This window comes from Oncorhynchus mykiss, chromosome 19 (genome assembly GCF_057628025.1).
Source record: "Oncorhynchus mykiss isolate SJ-2025 chromosome 19, ASM5762802v1, whole genome shotgun sequence".
NCBI classification, from domain to species: Eukaryota; Metazoa; Chordata; class Actinopteri; order Salmoniformes; family Salmonidae; genus Oncorhynchus; species Oncorhynchus mykiss.
In genome coordinates, this window is record NC_143040.1 from 75,874,693 (window position 1) to 75,900,396 (window position 25,704).

The 25,704-nt window shown below is 38.2% G+C and overlaps 1 protein-coding gene across 2 annotated transcripts in view; it reads right to left on the reverse strand.

Annotated features, from left to right (window-relative positions):
- The window catches only part of slc4a11 (solute carrier family 4 member 11), a 150,177-nt gene that overhangs the window by 119,678 nt on the left and 4,795 nt on the right, over nucleotides 1-25,704 (reverse strand). For both annotated transcript variants that reach the window (XM_090211755.1, XM_090211754.1), the window contains exon 2: nucleotides 20,228-20,271. Coding sequence is in view for 1 of the 2 variants with exons in the window: in XM_090211754.1 (XP_090067880.1) it covers nucleotides 20,228-20,271 (44 nt within the window). In the remaining variant the exon portion in view is untranslated. The remainder of the gene's footprint in view (nucleotides 1-20,227; nucleotides 20,272-25,704) is intronic.

Consider the following 25,704-nt stretch of genomic DNA (forward strand, 5'->3'; position numbering starts at 1 on the left):
GATCCCAGATTTCCATTAGATTTCCATTAAAAAGGAGAGGGATCCCAGATTTCCATTAGATTTCCATTAAAAAGGAGAGGGATCCCAGATTTCCATTAAAAAGGAGAGGGATCCCAGATTTCCATTAGATTTCCATTAAAAAGGAGAGGGATCCCAGATTTCCATTAGATTTCCATTAAAAAGGAGAGGGTTCCCAGATTTCCATTAAAAAGGAGAGGGATCCCAGATTTCCATTAAAAAGGAGAGGGAACCCAGATTTCCATTAGATTTCCATTAAAAAGGAGAGGGTTCCCAGATTTCCATTAAAAAGGAGAGGGATCCCAGATTTCCATTAAAAAGGAGAGGGATCCAAGATTTTCATTAAAAAGAAGAGGGATCCCATATTTACATTAAAAAGGAGAGGGATCCCAGATTTACATTAAAAAGGAGAGTGATCCCAGAGTTCCATTTAAAAGGAGAGGGATCCCAGATTTTCATTAAAAAGAAGAGGGATCCCAGATTTCAATTAAAAAGGAGAGGGATCCCAGATTTCCATTTAAAAGGAGAGGGACCACAGATTTTCATTAAAAAGAAGAGGGATCCCAGATTTCAATTAAAAAGGAGAGGGATCCCAGATTTCCATTAAAAAGGAGAGGGATCCCAGATTTCCATTAGATTTCCATTAAAAAGGAGAGGGATCCCAGATTTCCATTAAAAAGGAGAGGGATCCCAGATTTCCATTAGATTTCCATTAAAAAGGAGAGGGATCCCAGATTTCCATTAGATTTCCATTAAAAAGGAGAGGGATCCCAGATTTCCATTAGATTTCCATTAAAAAGGAGAGGGATCCCAGATTTCCATTAGATTTCCATTAAAAAGGAGAGGGTTCCCAGATTTCCATTAAAAAGGAGAGGGATCCCAGGTATCCATTAAAAAGGAGAGGGATCCCAGATTTCCATTAGATTTCCATTAAAAAGGAGAGGGTTCCCAGATTTCCATTAAAAAGGAGAGGGATCCCAGGTATCCATTAAAAAGGAGAGGGATCCCAGATTTCCATTAGATTTCCATTAAAAAGGAGAGGGATCCCAGATTTCCATTAGATTTCCATTAAAAAGGAGAGGGATCCCAGATTTCCATTAGATTTCCATTAAAAAGGAGAGGGATCCCAGATTTCCATTAGATTTCCATTAAAAAGGAGAGGGTTCCCAGATTTCCATTAAAAAGGAGAGGGATCCCAGGTATCCATTAAAAAGGAGAGGGATCCCAGATTTCCATTAGATTTCCATTAAAAAGGAGAGGGATCCCAGATTTCCATTAGATTTCCATTAAAAAGGAGAGGGATCCCAGATTTCCATTAGATTTCCATTAAAAAGGAGAGGGATCCCAGATTTCCATTAGATTTCCATTAAAAAGGAGAGGGATCCCAGATTTCCATTAGATTTCCATTAAAAAGGAGAGGGATCCCAGATTTCCATTAGATTTCCATTAAAAAGGAGAGGGTTCCCAGATTTCCATTAAAAAGGATAGGGATCCCAGGTATCCATTAAAAAGGAGAGGGATCCCAGGTATCCATTAAAAAGGAGAGGGATCCCAGATTTCCATTAGATTTCCATTAAAAAGGAGAGGGTTCCCAGATTTCCATTAGATTTCCATTAAAAAGGAGAGGGATCCCAGATTTCCATTAGATTTCCATTAAAAAGGAGAGGGTTCCCAGATTTCCATTAAAAAGGAGAGGGATCCCAGGTATCCATTAAAAAGGAGAGGGATCCCAGATTTCCATTAGATTTCCATTAAAAAGGAGAGGGTTCCCAGATTTCCATTAAAAAGGAGAGGGATCCCAGGTATCCATTAAAAAGGAGAGGGATCCCAGATTTCCATTAGATTTCCATTAAAAAGGAGAGGGATCCCAGATTTCCATTAGATTTCCATTAAAAAGGAGAGGGATCCCAGATTTCCATTAGATTTCCATTAAAAAGGAGAGGGTTCCCAGATTTCCATTAAAAAGGAGAGGGATCCCAGGTATCCATTAAAAAGGAGAGGGATCCCAGATTTCCATTAGATTTCCATTAAAAAGGAGAGGGATCCCAGATTTCCATTAGATTTCCATTAAAAAGGAGAGGGATCCCAGATTTCCATTAAAAAGGAGAGGGATCCCAGATTTCCATTAGATTTCCATTAAAAAGGAGAGGGATCCCAGATTTCCATTAGATTTCCATTAAAAAGGAGAGGGTTCCCAGATTTCCATTAAAAAGGAGAGGGATCCCAGATTTCCATTAAAAAGGAGAGGGAACCCAGATTTCCATTAGATTTCCATTAAAAAGGAGAGGGTTCCCAGATTTCCATTAAAAAGGAGAGGGATCCCAGATTTCCATTAAAAAGGAGAGGGATCCAAGATTTTCATTAAAAAGAAGAGGGATCCCATATTTACATTAAAAAGGAGAGGGATCCCAGATTTACATTAAAAAGGAGAGTGATCCCAGAGTTCCATTTAAAAGGAGAGGGATCCCAGATTTTCATTAAAAAGAAGAGGGATCCCAGATTTCAATTAAAAAGGAGAGGGATCCCAGATTTCCATTTAAAAGGAGAGGGACCACAGATTTTCATTAAAAAGAAGAGGGATCCCAGATTTCAATTAAAAAGGAGAGGGATCCCAGATTTCCATTAAAAAGGAGAGGGATCCCAGATTTCCATTAGATTTCCATTAAAAAGGAGAGGGATCCCAGATTTCCATTAAAAAGGAGAGGGATCCCAGATTTCCATTAGATTTCCATTAAAAAGGAGAGGGATCCCAGATTTCCATTAGATTTCCATTAAAAAGGAGAGGGATCCCAGATTTCCATTAGATTTCCATTAAAAAGGAGAGGGATCCCAGATTTCCATTAGATTTCCATTAAAAAGGAGAGGGTTCCCAGATTTCCATTAAAAAGGAGAGGGATCCCAGGTATCCATTAAAAAGGAGAGGGATCCCAGATTTCCATTAGATTTCCATTAAAAAGGAGAGGGTTCCCAGATTTCCATTAAAAAGGAGAGGGATCCCAGGTATCCATTAAAAAGGAGAGGGATCCCAGATTTCCATTAGATTTCCATTAAAAAGGAGAGGGATCCCAGATTTCCATTAGATTTCCATTAAAAAGGAGAGGGATCCCAGATTTCCATTAGATTTCCATTAAAAAGGAGAGGGTTCCCAGATTTCCATTAAAAAGGAGAGGGATCCCAGGTATCCATTAAAAAGGAGAGGGATCCCAGATTTCCATTAGATTTCCATTAAAAAGGAGAGGGATCCCAGATTTCCATTAGATTTCCATTAAAAAGGAGAGGGATCCCAGATTTCCATTAAAAAGGAGAGGGATCCCAGATTTCCATTAGATTTCCATTAAAAAGGAGAGGGATCCCAGATTTCCATTAGATTTCCATTAAAAAAGGAGAGGGTTCCCAGATTTCCATTAAAAAGGAGAGAGATCCCAGATTTCCATTAAAAAGGAGAGGGAACCCAGATTTCCATTAGATTTCCATTAAAAAGGAGAGGGTTCCCAGATTTCCATTAAAAAGGAGAGGGATCCCAGATTTCCATTAAAAAGGAGAGGGATCCAAGATGTTCATTAAAAAGAAGAGGGATCCCATATTTACATTAAAAAGGAGAGGGATCCCAGATTTACATTAAAAAGGAGAGTGATCCCAGAGTTCCATTTAAAAGGAGAGGGATCCCAGATTTTCATTAAAAAGAAGAGGGATCCCAGATTTCAATTAAAAAGGAGAGGGATCCCAGATTTCCATTTAAAAGGAGAGGGACCACAGATTTTCATTAAAAAGAAGAGGGATCCCAGATTTCAATTAAAAAGGAGAGGGATCCCAGATTTCCATTGAAAAGGAGAGGGATCCCAGGTATCCATTAACAAGGAGAGGGATCCCAGATTTCCATTAACAAGGAGAGGGATCCCAGATTTCCATTAACAAGGAGAGGGATCCCAGATTTCCATTAACAAGGAGAGGGATCCCAGATTTCCATTAACAAGGAGAGGGATCCCAGATTTCCATTAGATTTCCATTAAAAAGGAGAGGGATCCCAGATTTCCATTAAAAAGGAGAGGGATCCCAGATTTCCATTAGATTTCCATTAAAAAGGAGAGGGATCCCAGATTTCCATTAGATTTCCATTAAAAAGGAGAGGGATCCCAGATTTCCATTAGATTTCCATTAAAAAGGAGAGGGTTCCCAGATTTCCATTAAAAAGGAGAGGGATCCCAGATTTCCATTAGATTTCCATTAAAAAGGAGAGGGTTCCCAGATTTCCATTAAAAAGGAGAGGGATCCCAGGTATCCATTAAAAAGGAGAGGGATCCCAGATTTCCATTAGATTTCCATTAAAAAGGAGAGGGTTCCCAGATTTCCATTAGATTTCCATTAAAAAGGAGAGGGATCCCAGATTTCCATTAGATTTCCATTAAAAATGAGAGGGTTCTCAGATTTCCATTAAAAAGGAGAGGGATCCCAGGTATCCATTAAAAAGGAGAGGGATCCCAGATTTCCATTAGATTTCCATTAAAAAGGAGAGGGATCCCAGATTTCCATTAGATTTCCATTAAAAAGGAGAGGGATCCCAGATTTCCATTAGATTTCCATTAAAAAGGAGAGGGATCCCAGATTTCCATTAGATTTCCATTAAAAAGGAGAGGGATCCCAGATTTCCATTAGATTTCCATTAAAAAGGAGAGGGATCCCAGATTTCCATTAGATTTCCATTAAAAAGGAGAGGGTTCCCAGATTTCCATTAAAAAGGAGAGGGATCCCAGGTATCCATTAAAAAGGAGAGGGATCCCAGATTTCCATTAGATTTCCATTAAAAAGGAGAGGGTTCCCAGATTTCCATTAGATTTCCATTAAAAGGAGAGGGATCCCAGATTTCCATTAGATGTCCATTAAAAAGGAGAGGGTTCCCAGATTTCCATTAAAAAGGAGAGGGATCCCAGGTATCCATTAAAAAGGAGAGGGATCCCAGATTTCCATTAGATTTCCATTAAAAAGGAGAGGGATCCCAGATTTCCATTAGATTTCCATTAAAAAGGAGAGGGATCCCAGATTTCCATTAGATTTCCATTAAAAAGGAGAGGGTTCCCAGATTTCCATTAAAAAGGAGAGGGATCCCAGGTATCCATTAAAAAGGAGAGGGATCCCAGATTTCCATTAGATTTCCATTAAAAAGGAGAGGGATCCCAGATTTCCATTAGATTTCCATTAAAAAGGAGAGGGTTCCCAGATTTCCATTAAAAAGGAGAGGGATCCCAGATTTCCATTAAAAAGGAGAGGGAACCCAGATTTCCATTAGATTTCCATTAAAAAGGAGAGGGTTCCCAGATTTCCATTAAAAAGGAGAGGGATCCCAGATTTCCATTAAAAAGGAGAGGGATCCAAGATTTTCATTAAAAAGAAGAGGGATCCCATATTTCCATTAAAAAGGAGAGGGATCCCAGATTTACATTAAAAAGGAGAGTGATCCCAGAGTTCCATTTAAAAGGAGAGGGATCCCAGATTTTCATTAAAAAGAAGAGGGATCCCAGATTTCAATTAAAAAGGAGAGGGATCCCAGATTTCCATTTAAAAGGAGAGGGATCCCAGGTATCCATTAACAAGGAGAGGGATCCCAGATTTCCATTAACAAGGAGAGGGATCCCAGATTTCCATTAACAAGGAGAGGGATCCCAGATTTCCATTAACAAGGAGAGGGATCCCAGATTTCCATTAACAAGGAGAGGGATCCCAGATTTCCATTAGATTTCCATTAAAAAGGAGAGGGATCCCAGATTTCCATTAAAAAGGAGAGGGATCCCAGATTTCCATTACATTTCCATTAAAAAGGAGAGGGATCCCAGATTTCCATTAGATTTCCATTAAAAAGGAGAGGGATCCCAGATTTCCATTAGATTTCCATTAAAAAGGAGAGGGATCCCAGATTTCCATTAGATTTCCATTAAAAAGGAGAGGGTTCCCAGATTTCCATTAAAAAGGAGAGGGATCCCAGATTTCCATTAGATTTCCATTAAAAAGGAGAGGGATCCCAGATTTCCATTAGATTTCAATTAAAAAGGAGAGGGTTCCCAGATTTCCATTAAAAAGGAGAGGGATCCCAGGTATCCATTAAAAAGGAGAGGGATCCCAGATTTCCATTAGATTTCCATTAAAAAGGAGAGGGTTCCCAGATTTCCATTAGATTTCCATTAAAAAGGAGAGGGATCCCAGATTTCCATTAAAAAGGAGAGGGATCCCAGATTTCCATTACATTTCCATTAAAAAGGAGAGGGATCCCAGATTTCCATTAGATTTCCATTAAAAAGGAGAGGGATCCCAGATTTCCATTAGATTTCCATTAAAAAGGAGAGGGATCCCAGATTTCCATTAGATTTCCATTAAAAAGGAGAGGGTTCCCAGATTTCCATTAAAAAGGAGAGGGATCCCAGATTTCCATTAGATTTCCATTAAAAAGGAGAGGGATCCCAGATTTCCATTAGATTTCCATTAAAAAGGAGAGGGTTCCCAGATTTCCATTAAAAAGGAGAGGGATCCCAGGTATCCATTAAAAAGGAGAGGGATCCCAGATTTCCATTAGATTTCCATTAAAAAGGAGAGGGTTCCCAGATTTCCATTAGATTTCCATTAAAAAGGAGAGGGATCCCAGATTTCCATTAGATTTCCATTAAAAATGAGAGGGTTCTCAGATTTCCATTAAAAAGGAGAGGGATCCCAGGTATCCATTAAAAAGGAGAGGGATCCCAGATTTCCATTAAATTTCCATTAAAAAGGAGAGGGATCCCAGATTTCCATTAGATTTCCATTAAAAAGGAGAGGGATCCCAGATTTCCATTAGATTTCCATTAAAAAGGAGAGGGATCCCAGATTTCCATTAGATTTCCATTAAAAAGGAGAGGGATCCCAGATTTCCATTAGATTTCCATTAAAAAGGAGAGGGATCCCAGATTTCCATTAGATTTCCATTAAAAAGGAGAGGGTTCCCAGATTTCCATTAAAAAGGAGAGGGATCCCAGGTATCCATTAAAAAGGAGAGGGATCCCAGATTTCCATTAGATTTCCATTAAAAAGGAGAGGGTTCCCAGATTTCCATTAGATTTCCATTAAAAAGGAGAGGGATCCCAGATTTCCATTAGATTTCCATTAAAAAGGAGAGGGTTCCCAGATTTCCATTAAAAAGGAGAGGGATCCCAGGTATCCATTAAAAAGGAGAGGGATCCCAGATTTCCATTAGATTTCCATTAAAAAGGAGAGGGATCCCAGATTTCCATTAGATTTCCATTAAAAAGGAGAGGGATTACAGATTTCCATTAGATTTCCATTAAAAAGGAGAGGGTTCCCAGATTTCCATTAAAAAGGAGAGGGATCCCAGGTATCCATTAAAAAGGAGAGGGATCCCAGATTTCCATTAGATTTCCATTAAAAAGGAGAGGGATCCCAGATTTCCATTAGATTTCCATTAAAAAGGAGAGGGATCCCAGATTTCCATTAGATTTCCATTAAAAAGGAGAGGGTTCCCAGATTTCCATTAAAAAGGAGAGGGATCCCAGGTATCCATTAAAAAGGAGAGGGATCCCAGATTTCCATTAGATTTCCATTAAAAAGGAGAGGGATCCCAGATTTCCATTAGATTTCCATTAAAAAGGAGAGGGATCCCAGATTTCCATTAAAAAGGAGAGGGATCCCAGATTTCCATTAGATTTCCATTAAAAAGGAGAGGGATCCCAGATTTCCATTAGATTTCCATTAAAAAGGAGAGGGTTCCCAGATTTCCATTAAAAATGAGAGGGATCCCAGATTTCCATTAAAAAGGAGAGGGAACCCAGATTTCCATTAGATTTCCATTAAAAAGGAGAGGGATCCCAGATTTCCATTAAAAAGGAGAGGGATCCAAGATTTTCATTAAAAAGAAGAGGGATCCCATATTTACATTAAAAAGGAGAGGGATCCCAGATTTACATTAAAAAGGAGAGTGATCCCAGAGTTCCATTTAAAAGGAGAGGGATCCCAGATTTTCATTAAAAAGAAGAGGGATCCCAGATTTCAATTAAAAAGGAGAGGGATCCCAGATTTCCATTTAAAAGGAGAGGGACCACAGATTTTCATTAAAAAGAAGAGGGATCCCAGATTTCAATTAAAAAGGAGAGGGATCCCAGATTTCCATTAAAAAGGAGAGGGATCCCAGATTTCCATTAAAAAGGAGAGTGATCCCAGAGTTCCATTTAAAAGGAGAGGGATCCCAGATTTCCATTAAAAAGGAGATGGATCCCAGATTTACATCAAATAGGAGAGGGATCCCAGATTCCCATTAGATTTCCATTAAAAAGGAGATGGATCCCAGATTTACATCAAAAAGGAGAGGGATCCCAGATTTCCATTAGATTTCCATTAAAAAGGAGAGGGATCCCAGATTTCCATTAAAAAGGAGAGTGATCCCGGATTTCCATTAAAAAGGAGATGGATCCCAGATTTACATCAAATAGGAGAGGGATCCCAGATTTACATTAGATTTCCATTAAAAAGGAGAGGGATCCCAGATTTCTATTAAAAAGGAGAGGGATCCCAGATTTCCATTAAAAAGAAGAGGGATCCCAGATTTCCATTAAAAAGGAAAGGGATCCCAGATTTCCATTCGATTTCCATTAAAAAGGAGAGGGATCCCAGATTTCCATTAAAAGGAGAGGGATCCCAGATTTCCATTAAAAATGAGAGTGATCCCAGATTTCCATTAAAAAGTAGATGGATCCCAGGTTTTCATTCAAAAGGAGAGGGATCACAGATTTTCATTAAAAAGAAGAGGGATCACAGATTTCAATTAAAAAGGAGAGGGATCCCAGATTTCCATTTAAAAGGAGAGGGATCCCAGATTTTCATTAAAAAGAAGTGGGATCCCAGATTTCAATTAAAAAGGAGAGGGATCACAGATTTCCATTAAAAAGGAGAGGGATCCCAGATTTCCATTAAAAAGGAGAGTGATCCCAGAGTCTCATTTAAAAGGAGAGGGATCCCGGATTTCCATTAAAAAGGAGAGGGATCCCAGATTTCCATTAAAAAGGAGAGGGATCCCAGATTTCCATTAAAAAGGAGAGGGATCCCAGATTTCCATTAAAAATGAGAGTGATCCCAGAGTTCCATTTAAAAGGAGAGGGATCCCAGATTTTCATTAAAAAAAAGAGGGATCCCAGATTTCAATTAAAAAGGAGAGGGATCCCAGGTATCCATTAAAAATGAGAGTGATCCCAGAGTTGCATTTAAAAGGAGAGGGATCCCAGATTTTCATTAAAAAGGAGAGGGATCCCAGATTTCCATTAAAAATGAGAGTGATCCCAGATTTCCATTAAAAAGGAGAGGGATCCCAGATTTTCATTAAAAAGAAGTGGGATCCCAGATTTCCATTAAAAAGGAGAGGGATCACAGATTTCCATTAAAAAGGAGAGGGATCCCAGATTTCCATTAAAAAGGAGAGGGATCCCAGATTTCCATTAAAAATGAGAGTGATCCCAGAGTTCCATTTAAAAGGAGAGGGATCCCAGATTTTCATTAAAAAGAAGAGGGATCCCAGATTTTCATTAAAAAGAAGTGGGATCCCAGATTTCCATTAAAAAGGAGAGGGATCACAGATTTCCATTAAAAAGGAGAGGGATCCCAGATTTCCATTAAAAAGGAGAGGGATCCCAGATTTCAATTAAAAAGGAGAGGGATCCCAGGTATCCATTAAAAAGGAGAGGGATCCCAGATTTCCATTAGATTTCCATTAAAAAGGAGAGGGTTCCCAGATTTCCATTAGATTTCCATTAAAAAGGAGAGGGATCCCAGATTTCCATTAAAAAGGAGAGGGATCCCAGATTTCCATTACATTTCCATTAAAAAGGAGAGGGATCCCAGATTTCCATTAGATTTCCATTAAAAAGGAGAGGGATCCCAGATTTCCATTAGATTTCCATTAAAAAGGAGAGGGATCCCAGATTTCCATTAGATTTCCATTAAAAAGGAGAGGGTTCCCAGATTTCCATTAAAAAGGAGAGGGATCCCAGATTTCCATTAGATTTCCATTAAAAAGGAGAGGGATCCCAGATTTCCATTAGATTTCCATTAAAAAGGAGAGGGTTCCCAGATTTCCATTAAAAAGGAGAGGGATCCCAGGTATCCATTAAAAAGGAGAGGGATCCCAGATTTCCATTAGATTTCCATTAAAAAGGAGAGGGTTCCCAGATTTCCATTAGATTTCCATTAAAAAGGAGAGGGATCCCAGATTTCCATTAGATTTCCATTAAAAATGAGAGGGTTCTCAGATTTCCATTAAAAAGGAGAGGGATCCCAGGTATCCATTAAAAAGGAGAGGGATCCCAGATTTCCATTAAATTTCCATTAAAAAGGAGAGGGATCCCAGATTTCCATTAGATTTCCATTAAAAAGGAGAGGGATCCCAGATTTCCATTAGATTTCCATTAAAAAGGAGAGGGATCCCAGATTTCCATTAGATTTCCATTAAAAAGGAGAGGGATCCCAGATTTCCATTAGATTTCCATTAAAAAGGAGAGGGATCCCAGATTTCCATTAGATTTCCATTAAAAAGGAGAGGGTTCCCAGATTTCCATTAAAAAGGAGAGGGATCCCAGGTATCCATTAAAAAGGAGAGGGATCCCAGATTTCCATTAGATTTCCATTAAAAAGGAGAGGGTTCCCAGATTTCCATTAGATTTCCATTAAAAAGGAGAGGGATCCCAGATTTCCATTAGATTTCCATTAAAAAGGAGAGGGTTCCCAGATTTCCATTAAAAAGGAGAGGGATCCCAGGTATCCATTAAAAAGGAGAGGGATCCCAGATTTCCATTAGATTTCCATTAAAAAGGAGAGGGATCCCAGATTTCCATTAGATTTCCATTAAAAAGGAGAGGGATTACAGATTTCCATTAGATTTCCATTAAAAAGGAGAGGGTTCCCAGATTTCCATTAAAAAGGAGAGGGATCCCAGGTATCCATTAAAAAGGAGAGGGATCCCAGATTTCCATTAGATTTCCATTAAAAAGGAGAGGGATCCCAGATTTCCATTAGATTTCCATTAAAAAGGAGAGGGATCCCAGATTTCCATTAGATTTCCATTAAAAAGGAGAGGGTTCCCAGATTTCCATTAAAAAGGAGAGGGATCCCAGGTATCCATTAAAAAGGAGAGGGATCCCAGATTTCCATTAGATTTCCATTAAAAAGGAGAGGGATCCCAGATTTCCATTAGATTTCCATTAAAAAGGAGAGGGATCCCAGATTTCCATTAAAAAGGAGAGGGATCCCAGATTTCCATTAGATTTCCATTAAAAAGGAGAGGGATCCCAGATTTCCATTAGATTTCCATTAAAAAGGAGAGGGTTCCCAGATTTCCATTAAAAATGAGAGGGATCCCAGATTTCCATTAAAAAGGAGAGGGAACCCAGATTTCCATTAGATTTCCATTAAAAAGGAGAGGGATCCCAGATTTCCATTAAAAAGGAGAGGGATCCAAGATTTTCATTAAAAAGAAGAGGGATCCCATATTTACATTAAAAAGGAGAGGGATCCCAGATTTACATTAAAAAGGAGAGTGATCCCAGAGTTCCATTTAAAAGGAGAGGGATCCCAGATTTTCATTAAAAAGAAGAGGGATCCCAGATTTCAATTAAAAAGGAGAGGGATCCCAGATTTCCATTTAAAAGGAGAGGGACCACAGATTTTCATTAAAAAGAAGAGGGATCCCAGATTTCAATTAAAAAGGAGAGGGATCCCAGATTTCCATTAAAAAGGAGAGGGATCCCAGATTTCCATTAAAAAGGAGAGTGATCCCAGAGTTCCATTTAAAAGGAGAGGGATCCCAGATTTCCATTAAAAAGGAGATGGATCCCAGATTTACATCAAATAGGAGAGGGATCCCAGATTCCCATTAGATTTCCATTAAAAAGGAGATGGATCCCAGATTTACATCAAAAAGGAGAGGGATCCCAGATTTCCATTAGATTTCCATTAAAAAGGAGAGGGATCCCAGATTTCCATTAAAAAGGAGAGTGATCCCGGATTTCCATTAAAAAGGAGATGGATCCCAGATTTACATCAAATAGGAGAGGGATCCCAGATTTACATTAGATTTCCATTAAAAAGGAGAGGGATCCCAGATTTCTATTAAAAAGGAGAGGGATCCCAGATTTCCATTAAAAAGAAGAGGGATCCCAGATTTCCATTAAAAAGGAAAGGGATCCCAGATTTCCATTCGATTTCCATTAAAAAGGAGAGGGATCCCAGATTTCCATTAAAAGGAGAGGGATCCCAGATTTCCATTAAAAATGAGAGTGATCCCAGATTTCCATTAAAAAGTAGATGGATCCCAGGTTTTCATTCAAAAGGAGAGGGATCACAGATTTTCATTAAAAAGAAGAGGGATCACAGATTTCAATTAAAAAGGAGAGGGATCCCAGATTTCCATTTAAAAGGAGAGGGATCCCAGATTTTCATTAAAAAGAAGTGGGATCCCAGATTTCAATTAAAAAGGAGAGGGATCACAGATTTCCATTAAAAAGGAGAGGGATCCCAGATTTCCATTAAAAAGGAGAGTGATCCCAGAGTCTCATTTAAAAGGAGAGGGATCCCGGATTTCCATTAAAAAGGAGAGGGATCCCAGATTTCCATTAAAAAGGAGAGGGATCCCAGATTTCCATTAAAAAGGAGAGGGATCCCAGATTTCCATTAAAAATGAGAGTGATCCCAGAGTTCCATTTAAAAGGAGAGGGATCCCAGATTTTCATTAAAAAAAAGAGGGATCCCAGATTTCAATTAAAAAGGAGAGGGATCCCAGGTATCCATTAAAAATGAGAGTGATCCCAGAGTTGCATTTAAAAGGAGAGGGATCCCAGATTTTCATTAAAAAGGAGAGGGATCCCAGATTTCCATTAAAAATGAGAGTGATCCCAGATTTCCATTAAAAAGGAGAGGGATCCCAGATTTTCATTAAAAAGAAGTGGGATCCCAGATTTCCATTAAAAAGGAGAGGGATCACAGATTTCCATTAAAAAGGAGAGGGATCCCAGATTTCCATTAAAAAGGAGAGGGATCCCAGATTTCCATTAAAAATGAGAGTGATCCCAGAGTTCCATTTAAAAGGAGAGGGATCCCAGATTTTCATTAAAAAGAAGAGGGATCCCAGATTTTCATTAAAAAGAAGTGGGATCCCAGATTTCCATTAAAAAGGAGAGGGATCACAGATTTCCATTAAAAAGGAGAGGGATCCCAGATTTCCATTAAAAAGGAGAGGGATCCCAGATTTCAATTAAAAAGGAGAGGGATCCCAGGTATCCATTAAAAAGGAGTGGGATCCCAGATTTCCATTAGATTTCCATTAAAAAGGAGAGGGATCCCAGATTTCCATTAAAAAGGAGAGGGATCCCAGATTTCCATTAAAAAGGAGAGTGATCCCAGAGTTCCATTTAAAATGAGGGGGATCCCAGATTTTCATTAAAAAGAAGAGGGATACCAGATTTCAATTAAAAAGGAGAGGGATCCCAGATTTCCATTAGATTTCCATTAAAAAGGAGAGTAATCCCAGATTTCCATTAAAAAGGAGAGGAATCCCAGATTTCCATTAAAAAGAAGAGGGATCCCAGATTTCCATTAGATTTCCATTAAAAAGGAGAGGGATCCCAGATTTCCATTAGATATCCATTAAAAAGGAGAGGGATCCCAGATTTCCATTAAAAAGGAGAGGGATCCCAGATTTCCATTAGATTTCCATTAAAAAGGAGAGGGATCCCAGATTTCCATTAGATATCCATTAAAAAGGAGAGGGATCCCAGATTTCCATTAAAAAGGAGAGGAATCCCAGATTTCCATTAAAAAGAAGAGGGATCCCAGATTTCCATTAAAAAGGAGAGTGATCCCAGAGTTCCATTAAAAAGGAGAGGGATCCCAGATTTCCATTAGATTTCCATTAAAAAGGAGAGGGATCCCAGATTTCCATTAAAAAGGAGAGGAATCCCAGATTTCCATTAAAAAGAAGAGGGATCCCAGATTTCCATTAAAAAGGAGAGTGATCCCAGAGTTCCATTAAAAAGGAGAGGGATCCCAGATTTCCATTAGATTTCCATTAAAAAGGAGAGGGATCCCAGATTTCCATTAGATATCCATTAAAAAGGAGAGGGTTCCCAGATTTCCATTAAAAAGGAGAGGGATCCCAGATTTCCATTAAAAAGGAGAGGGATCCCAGATTTCCATTAGATTTCCATTAAAAAGGAGAGGGTTCCCAGATTTCCATTAAAAAGGAGAGGGATCCCAGATTTCCATTAAAAAGGAGGGGGATCCAAGATTTTCATTAAAAAGAAGAGGGATCCCAGATTTACATTAAAAAGGAGAGGGATCCCAGATTTACATTAAAAAGGAGAGTGATCCCAGAGTTCCATTTAAAAGGAGAGGGATCCCAGATTTTCATTAAAAAGAAGAGGGATCCCAGATTTCAATTAAAAAGGAGAGGGATCCCAGATTTCCATTTAAAAGGAGAGGGACCACAGATTTTCATTAAAAAGAAGAGGGATCCCAGATTTCAATTAAAAAGGAGAGGGATCCCAGATTTCCATTAAAAAGGAGAGGGATCCCAGATTTCCATTAAAAAGGAGAGTGATCCCAGAGTTCCATTTAAAAGGAGAGGGATCCCAGATTTCCATTAAAAAGGAGATGGATCCCAGATTTACATCAAATAGGAGAGGGATCCCAGATTCCCATTAGATTTCCATTAAAAAGGAGATGGATCCCAGATTTACATCAAAAAGGAGAGGGATCCCAGATTTCCATTAGATTTCCATTAAAAAGGAGAGGGATCCCAGATTTCCATTAAAAAGGAGAGTGATCCCGGATTTCCATTAAAAAGGAGATGGATCCCAGATTTACATCAAATAGGAGAGGGATCCCAGATTTACATTAGATTTCCATTAAAAAGGAGAGGGATCCCAGATTTCTATTAAAAAGGAGAGGGATCCCAGATCTCCATTAAAAAGAAGAGGGATCCCAGATTTCCATTAAAAAGGAAAGGGATCCCAGATTTCCATTCGATTTCCATTAAAAAGGAGAGGGATCCCAGATTTCCATTAAAAGGAGAGGGATCCCAGATTTCCATTAAAAATGAGAGTGATCCCAGATTTCCATTAAAAAGTAGATGGATCCCAGGTTTTCATTCAAAAGGAGAGGGATCACAGATTTTCATTAAAAAGGAGAGGGATCCCAGATTTCCATTTAAAAGGAGAGGGATCCCAGATTTTCATTAAAAAGAAGTGGGATCCCAGATTTCAATTAAAAAGGAGAGGGATCACAGATTTCCATTAAAAAGGAGAGGGATCCCAGATTTCCATTAAAAAGGAGAGTGATCCCAGAGTCTCATTTAAAAGGAGAGGGATCCCGGATTTCCATTAAAAAGGAGAGGGATCCCAGATTTCCATTAAAAAGGAGAGGGATCCCAGATTTCCATTAAAAAGGAGAGGGATCCCAGATTTCCATTACAAATGAGAGTGATCCCAGAGTTCCATTTAAAAGGAGAGGGATCCCAGATTTTCATTAAAAAGAAGAGGGATCCCAGATTTCAATTAAAAGGGAGAGGGATCCCAGGTATCCATTAAAAAGGAGAGGGATCCCAGATTTCCATTAGATTTCCATTAAAAAGGAGAGGGATCCCAGATTTCCATTAAAAATGAGAGTGATCCCAGATTTCCATTAAAAAGGAGATGGATCCCAGATTTTCATTAAAAAGAAGTGGGATCCCAGATTTCAATTAAAAAGGAGAGGGATCACAGATTTCCATTAAAAAGGAGAGGGATCCCAGATTTCCATTAAAAAGGAGAGGGATCCCAGATTTCCATTAAAAATGAGAGTAATCCCAGAGTTCCATTTAAAAGGAGAGGGATCCCAGATTTTCATTAAAAAGAAGAGGGATCCCAGATTTCAATTAAAAAGGAGAGGGATCCCAGGTATCCATTAAAAAGGAGAGAGATCCCAGATTTCCATTAGATTTCCATTAAAAAGGAGAGGGATCCCAGATTTCCATTAAAAAGGAGAGGGATCCCAGATTTCCATTAAAAAGGAGAGTGATCCCAGAGTTCCATTTAAAATGAGGGGGATCCCAGATTTTCATTAAAAAGAAGAGGGATCCCAGATTTCAATTAAAAAGGAGAGGGATCCCAGATTTCCATTAGATTTCCATTAAAAAGGAGAGGAATCCCAGATTTCCATTAAAAAGAAGAGGGATCCCAGATTTCCATTAAAAAGGAGAGTGATCCCAGAGTTCCATTTAAAAGGAGAGGGATCCCAGATTTTCATTAAAAAGGAGAGGGATCCCAGATTAACATTAAAAAGGAGAGGGATCCCAGATTTCCATTAGATTTCCATTAAAAAGGAGAGGGATCCCAGATTTCCATTAAAAAGGAGAGTGATCCCAGATTTCCATTAAAAAGGAGAGGGATCCCAGATTTACATTAAAAAGGAGAGGGATCCCGATTTCATTTAAAAAGGAGAGGGATCCCAGATTTCCATTAGATTTCCATTAAAAAGGAGAGGGATCCCAGATTTCCATTAAAAAGGAGAGGGATCCCATATTTCCATTAAAAAGGAGAGGGATCCCAGATTTACATCAAAAAGGAGAGATATCCCAGATTTCCATTAAAAAGGAGAGGGATCCCAGATTTCAATTAAAAAGGAGAGGGATCCCAGATTTCCATTAGATTTCCATTAAAAAGGAGAGGGATCCCAGATTTCCATTAAAAAGGAGAGGGATCCCAGATTTCCATTAGATTTCCATTAAAAAGGAGAGGGTTCCCAGATTTCCATTAAAAAGGAGAGGGATCACAGATTTCAATTAAAAAGGAGAGGGATCCCAGATTTCCATTTAAAAGGAGAGGGATCCCAGATTTTCATTAAAAAGAAGTGGGATCCCAGATTTCAATTAAAAAGGAGAGGGATCACAGATTTCCATTAAAAAGGAGAGGGATCCCAGATTTCCATTAAAAAGGAGAGTGATCCCAGAGTCTCATTTAAAAGGAGAGGGATCCCGGATTTCCATTAAAAAGGAGAGGGATCCCAGATTTCCATTAAAAAGGAGAGGGATCCCAGATTTCCATTAAAAAGGAGAGGGATCCCAGATTTCCATTAAAAATGAGAGTGATCCCAGAGTTCCATTTAAAAGGAGAGGGATCCCAGATTTTCATTAAAAAGAAGAGGGATCCCAGATTTCAATTAAAAAGGAGAGGGATCCCAGGTGTCCATTAAAAAGGAGAGGGATCCCAGATTTCCATTAGATTTCCATTAAAAAGGAGAGGGATCCCAGATTTCCATTAAAAAGGAGAGGGATCCCAGATTTCCATTAAAAATGAGAGTGATCACAGATTTCCATTAAAAATGAGAGTGATCCCAGAGTTCCATTTAAAAGGAGAGGGATCCCAGATTCTCATTAAAAAGAAGAGGGATCCCAGATTTCCATTAAAAATGAGAGTGATCCCAGAGTTCCATTTAAAAGGAGAGGGATCCCAGATTCTCATTAAAAAGAAGAGGGATCCCAGATTTCAATTAAAAAGGAGAGGGATCCCAGGTATCCATTAAAAAAGGAGAGTGATCCCAGATTTCCATTAGATTTCCATTAAAAAGGAGAGGAATCCCAGATTTCCATTAGATTTCCATTAAAAAGGAGAGGAATCCCAGATTTCCATTAAAAAGAAGAGGGATCCCAGATTTCCATTAAAAAGGAGAGTGATCCCAGAGTTCCATTTAAAAGGAGAGGGATCCCAGATTTCAATTAAAAAGGAGAGGGATCCAAGGTATCCATTAAAAAGGAGAGGGATCCCAGATTTCCATTAGATTTCCATTAAAAAGGAGAGGGATCCCAGATTTCCATTAAAAAGGAGAGGGATCCCAGATTTCCATTAAAAAGGAAAGTGATCCCAGAGTTCCATTTATAATGAGGGGGATCCCAGATTTTCATTAAAAAGAAGAGGGATCCCAGATTTCAATTAAAAAGGAGAGGGATCCCAGATTTCCATTAGATTTCCATTAAAAAGGAGAGGAATCCCAGATTTCCATTAAAAAGAAGAGGGATCCCAGATTTCCATTAAAAAGGAGAGTGATCCCAGAGTTCCATTTAAAAGGAGAGGGATCCCAGATTTTCATTAAAAAGGAGAGGGATCCCAGATTAACATTAAAAAGGAGAGGGATCCCAGATTTCCATTAGATTTCCATTAAAAAGGAGAGGGATCCCAGATTTCCATTAAAAAGGAGAGTGATCCCAGATTTTCCATTAAAAAGGAGAGGGATCCCAGATTTACATTAAAAAGGAGAGGGATCCCGATTTCATTTAAAAAGGAGAGGGATCCCAGATTTCCATTAGATTTCCATTAAAAAGGAGAGGGATCCCAGATTTCCATTAAAAAGGAGAGGGATCCCATATTTCCATTAAAAAGGAGAGGGATCCCAGATTTACATCAAAAAGGAGAGAGATCCCAGATTTCCATTAAAAAGGAGAGGGATCCCAGATTTCAATTAAAAAGGAGAGGGATCCCAGATTTCCATTAGATTTCCATTAAAAAGGAGAGGGATCCCAGATTTCCATTAAAAAGGAGAGGGATCCCAGATTTCCATTAGATTTCCATTAAAAAGGAGAGGGTTCCCAGATTTCCATTAAAAAGGAGAGGGATCCCAGATTTCCATTAAAAAGGAGAGGGATCCCAGATTTCCATTAGATTTCCATTAAAAAGGAGAGGGTTCCCAGATTTCCATTAAAAAGGAGAGGGATCCCAGATTTCCATTAAAAAGGAGAGGGATCCAAGATTTTCATTAAAAAGAAGAGGGATCCCAGATTTACATTAAAAAGGAGAGGGATCCCAGATTTACATTAAAAAGGAGAGGGATCCCATATTTACAATAGATAAAGGCATATGACATTATAGACGTATTATCAATAGATAAAGACATATGGCATTATAGATGTCAATAGATAAAGACATATGGCATTATAGACATATTATCAATAGAGAAAGACATATGGCATTATAGACATATTATCAATAGATAAAGACATATGGTATTATAGATGTCAATAGATAAAGACATATGGTATTATAGATGTCAATAGATATAGACATATGGTATTATAGATGTCAATAGATAAAGACATATGGTATTATAGATGTCAATAGATAAAGACATATGGTATTATAGATGTCAATAGATAAAGACATATGGTATTATAGATGTCAATAGATATAGACATATGGTATTATAGATGTCAATAGAAAAAGACATATGGTATTATAGATGTCAATAGATATAGACATATGGTATAATAGATGTCAATAGATAAAGACATATGGTATTATAGATTTATTATCAATAGATAAAGACATATGGCAATATAGATGTCAATAGATATAGACATATGGTATTATAGATGTCAATAGATAAAGACATATGGCATTATAGACATATTATCAATAGATAAAGACATATGGTATTATAGATGTCAATAGATAAAGACATATGGTATTATAGATGTCAATAGATAAAGACATATGGTATTATAGACATATTATCAATAGATAAAGACATATGGTATTATAGATGTCAATAGATAAAGACATATGGTATTATAGATGTCAATAGATAAAGACATATGGTATTATAGACATATTATCAATAGATAAAGACATATGGTATCTTAGATGTCAATAGATAAAGACATATGGTATTATAGATTTATTATCAATAGATAAAGACATATGGTATAATAGATGTCAATAGATAAAGACATATGGTATTATAGATGTATTGTCAATAGATAAAGACATATGGTATTATAGATGTCAATAGATAAAGACATATGGTATTATAGATGTATTATCAATAGATAAAGACATATGGTATTATAGATTTATTATCAATAGATAAAGACATATGGCAATATAGATGTCAATAGATATAGACATATGGTATCTTAGATGTCAATAGATAAAGACATATGGTATTATAGATTTATTATCAATAGATAAAGACATATGGTATTATAGATGTATTATCAATAGATAAAGACATATGGTATTATAGATGTCAATAGATAAAGACATATGGCAATATAGATGTCAATTAATAAAATATTGAAGACTGGAATTAGGACTACTATCCCAGAAGGCATCATATTTTCCATCCCAGAAACTAGGAGGCTTTGAGTAACCATTCTAATCCTTACCTTTCTTGATGTGTTGAGTAGGACACAGCCGGAGTCATCAGCGTCTGGAGAAGAAGAACACAAGAATGAGTTACTATATACAGTTTTTTATAAAGTATCATCTGAAATAGTTTGGAGAATCTCACACTATATACCAAGGTATGTTTCTCTCAAGAACATGGATTGTGTGTCTCTCATTGAGAACAATGTACACTGCTCAAAAAAATAAAGGGAACACTTAAACAACACAATGTAACTCCAAGTCAATCACACTTCTGTGAAATCAAACTGTCCACTTAGGAAGCAACACTGTTTGACAATACATTTCACATGCTGTTGTGCAAATGGAATAGACAACAGGTGGAAATTATAGGCAATTAGCAAGACACCCCCAATAAAGGAGTGGTTCTGCAGGTGGGGACCACAGACCACTTCTCAGTTCCTATGCTTCCTGGCTGATGTTTTGGTCACTTTTGAGTGCTGGCGGTGCTTTCACTCTAGTGGTAGCATGAGACGGAGTCTGCAACCCACACAAGTGGCTCAGGTAGTGCAGCTCATCCAGGATGGCACATCAATGCGAGCTGTGGCAAGAAGGTTTGCTGTGTCTGTCAGCGTAGTGTCCAGAGCATGGAGGCGCTACCAGGAGACAGGCCAGTACATCAGGAGACGTGGAGGAGGCCGTAGGAGGGCAACAACCCGGCAGCAGGACCGCTACCACCGCCTTTGTGCAAGGAGGAGCAGGAGGAGCACTGCCAGAGCCCTGCAAAATGACCTCCAGCAGGCCACAAATGTGCATGTGTCTGCTCAAACGGTCAGAAACAGACTCCATGAGGGTGGTATGAGGGCCCGACGTCCACAGGTGGGGGTTGTGCTTACAGCCCAACACCGTGCAGGACGTTTGGCATTTGCCAGAGAACACCAAGATTGGCAGATTCGCCACTGGCGCCCTGTGATCTTCACAGATGAAAGCAGGTTCACACTGAGCACATGTGACAGACGTGACAGAGTCTGGAGATGCCGTGGAGAACGTTCTGCTGCCTGCAACATCCTCCAGCATGACCGGTTTGGCGGTGGGTCAGTCATGGTGTGGGGTGGCATTTCTTTGGGGGGCCGCACAGCTCCATGTGCTTTCCAGAGGTAGCCTGACTGCCATTGGGTACCGAGATGAGATCCTCAGACCCCTTGTGAGACCATATGCTGGTGCGGTTGGCCCTGGGTTCCTCCTAATGCAAGACAATGCTAGACCTCATGTGGCTGGAGTGTGTCAGCAGTTCCTGCAAGAGGAAGGGATTGATGCTATGGACTGGCCCGCCCGTTCCCCAGACCTGAATCCAATTGAGCACTGGGACATCATGTCATATGATACTTCACTATATAATACACACTATATGATACTACACTATAACACACACTATAATACACAACATGTGATACTCCACTATAATACACATTACAATACACACTATATGATACCACACTATAACACACACTATAATACACACTATATGATACCACACTATAACACACACTATAATACACACTATATGATACTTCACTATATAATACACACTATAATACACACTATATGATACTCCACTATAATACACACTATATACACTATAACACACACTATAATACACACTATATGATACTTCACTATATAATACACACTATAATACACACTATATACACTATAACACACACTATAATACACACTATATACACTATAACACACACTATAATACACACTATATGATACTACACTATAACACACACTATAATACACACTATATACACTATAACACACACTATAATACACACTATATGATACTTCACTACAGTGCCTTGCGAAAGTATTCGGCCCCCTTGAACTTTGCGACCTTTTGCCACATTTCAGGCTTCAAACATAAAGATATAAAACTGTATTTTTTTGTGAAGAATCAACAACAAGTGGGACACAATCATGAAGTGGAACGACATTTATTGGATATTTCAAACTTTTTTAACAAATCAAAAACTGAAAAATTGGGCGTGCAAAATTATTCAGACCCCTTAAGTTAATACTTTGTAGCGCCACCTTTTGCTGCGATTACAGCTGTAAGTCGCTTGGGGTATGTCTCTATCAGTTTTGCACATCGAGAGACTGAAATTTTTTCCCATTCCCCCTTGCAAAACAGCTTGAGCTCAGTGAGGTTGGATGGAGAGCATTTGTGAACAGCAGTTTTCAGTTCTTTCCACAGATTCTCGATTGGATTCAGGTCTGGACTTTGACTTGGCCATTCTAACACCTGGATATGTTTATTTTTGAACCATTCCATTGTAGATTTTGCTTTATGTTTTGGATCATTGTCTTGTTGGAAGACAAATCTCCATCCCAGTCTCAGGTCTTTTGCAGACTCCATCAGGTTTTCTTCCAGAATGGTCCTGTATTTGGCTCCATCCATCTTCCCATCAATTTTAACCATCTTCCCTGTCCCTGCTGAAGAAAAGCAGGCCCAAACCATGATGCTGCCACCACCATGTTTGACAGTGGGGATGGTGTGTTCAGGGTGATGGGCTGTGTTGCTTTTACGCCAAACATAACGTTTTGCATTGTTGCCAAAAAGTTCAATTTTGGTTTCATCTGACCAGAGCACCTTCTTCCACATGTTTCGTGTGTCTCCCAGTTGGCTTGTGGCAAACTTTAAACAACACTTTTTATGGATATCTTTAAGAAATGGCTTTCTTCTTGCCACTCTTTCATAAAGGCCAGATTTGTGCAATATACGACTGATTGTTGTCCTATGGACAGAGTCTCCCACCTCAGCTGTAGATCTCTGCAGTTCATCCAGAGTGATCATGGGCCTCTTGGCTGCATCTCTGATCAGTCTTCTCCTTGTATGAGCTGAAAGTTTAGAGGGACGGCCAGGTCTTGGTAGATTTGCAGTGGTCTGATACTCCTTCCATTTCAATATTATCGCTTGCACAGGGCTCCTTGGGATGTTTAAAGCTTGGGAAATCTTTTTGTATCCAAATCCGGCTTTAAACTTCTTCACAACAGTATCTCGGACCTGCCTGGTGTTTTCCTTGTTCTTCATGATGCTCTCTGCGCTTTTAACGGACCTCTGAGACTATCACAGTGCAGGTGCATTTATACGGAGACTTGATTACACACAGGTGGATTGTATTTATCATCATTAGTCATTTAGGTCAACATTGGATCATTCAGAGATCCTCATTGAACTTCTGGAGAGAGTTTGCTGCACTGAAAGTAAAGGGGCTGAATAATTTTGCACGCCCAGTTTTTCAGTTTTTGATTTGTTAAAAAAGTTTGAAATATCCAATAAATGTCGTTCCACTTCATGATTGTGTCCCACTTGTTGTTGATTCTTCACAAAAAATACAGTTTTATATCTTTATGTTTGAAGCCTGAAATGTGGCAAAAGGTCGCAAAGTTCAAGGGGGCCGAATACTTTCGCAAGGCACTGTATATAATACACACTATAATACACACTATATGATACTTCACTATATAATACACACTATAATACACACTATATGATACTCCACTATAATACACATTATAATACATACTATATGATACTACACTATAACACACACTATAATACACACTATATACACTATAACACACACTATAATACACACTATATGATACTACACTATAATACACACTATATGATACTACACTATAATACACACTATATACACTATAATACACACTATAATACACACTATATGATACTTCACTATATAATACACACTATAATACACACTATATGATACTCCACTATAATACACATTATAATACATACTATATGATACTACACTATAACACACACTATAATACACACTATATACACTATAACACACACTATAATACACACTATATGATACTTCACTATATAATACACACTATAATACACACTATATGATACTACACTATAATACACACTATATACACTATAACACACACTATAATACACACTATATGATACTTCACTATATAATACACACTATAATACACACTATATACACTATAACACACACTATAATACACACTATATACACTATAACACACACTATAATACACACTATATACACTATAACACACACTATAATACACACTATATACACTATAACACACACTATAATACACACTATATACACTATAACACACACTATAATGCACACTATATACACTATAACACACACTATAATACACACTATATGATACTTCACTATATAATACACACTATAATACACTCTATATGATACTACACTATAATACACATTACAATACATACTATATGATACTACACTATAACACACACTATAATACACACTATATACACTATAACACACACTATAATACACACTATACACACTATAACACGCACTATAATACCCACTATATACACTATAACACACACTATAACACTATAATATTTCTGCGTTTGATGCAGAAAAACACTGGTTCCAACTCGCGCAATATGACTACAAAATATCTAGTAAGTTACCTGTAAACTTGTTCCAAACATTTCAAACAACTTTCCTAATACAACTTTAGGTAATTTTTAACATAAATAATCGCTAAAATTTAAGACGTGATAAACTGTGTTCAATGCCGGACGAAAACAAAGTGGAGTGTGCTTTCAGGTCGTGTGCCTCTAACAAACAGTACACTTCACTCGACCCTCGTTCGGAACTGCTCTACTTCTTCATTACACAAAGGAATAACATCAACCAATTTCTAATGACTGTTGACATCTAGTGGAAGCGAAAGGAACTGCAAACAAGTGTCTTAGAAATCCAGATCCCCGTATAAAACCCACTGACCTCAAAATATTTATATTTTCCTGGATGTTTGTCCTCGCGATTTCGCCTGCCAAATAAGGTCTGTTATACTCACAGACATCATTCAAACAGTATAAGAAACTTCAGAGTGTTTTCTATCCACATCTACTAATAATATGCATAACCTAGCTTCTGGGCCTGAGTAGCAGGCAGTTTACTTTGGGCACGCTTTTCATCCAGACGTGAAAATACTGCCCCCAAGCCTTAAGAAGTTTTAAGAACAAATTCGTATTTACAATGATGGCCAACAGAAGTAGATAATTAACAAAGGTGAAATAAACAATACAAATTAACAGTAAACATTACACACCACTGTGCCCACAAAGATTTATGAACAGAGCCCCAGGACGAGCTTGCTTAGGGGACTCTTCTCCAGGTTCATCTCTCTGCAGGTGATGGCTTTGTTATGGAAGATTTGGGAATAGCTTCTTTTTAGGTGGTTGTTGAATTGAACCGCTATTTTCTGGATATCGGCCTAATTCTGCATTGTTTGCTGTTTAAATCGGCAGTGTATCAAATACTTGTTCTCTAACCTTCTATTGGTTGCAAAAATGTTGTATAGTAATTTAAATTGAACAATTAGAAGTTTTGAATCCGGCGTTGTTTTGCGCATCAATTCATAAACCAAAATCTCTTCCCAACTA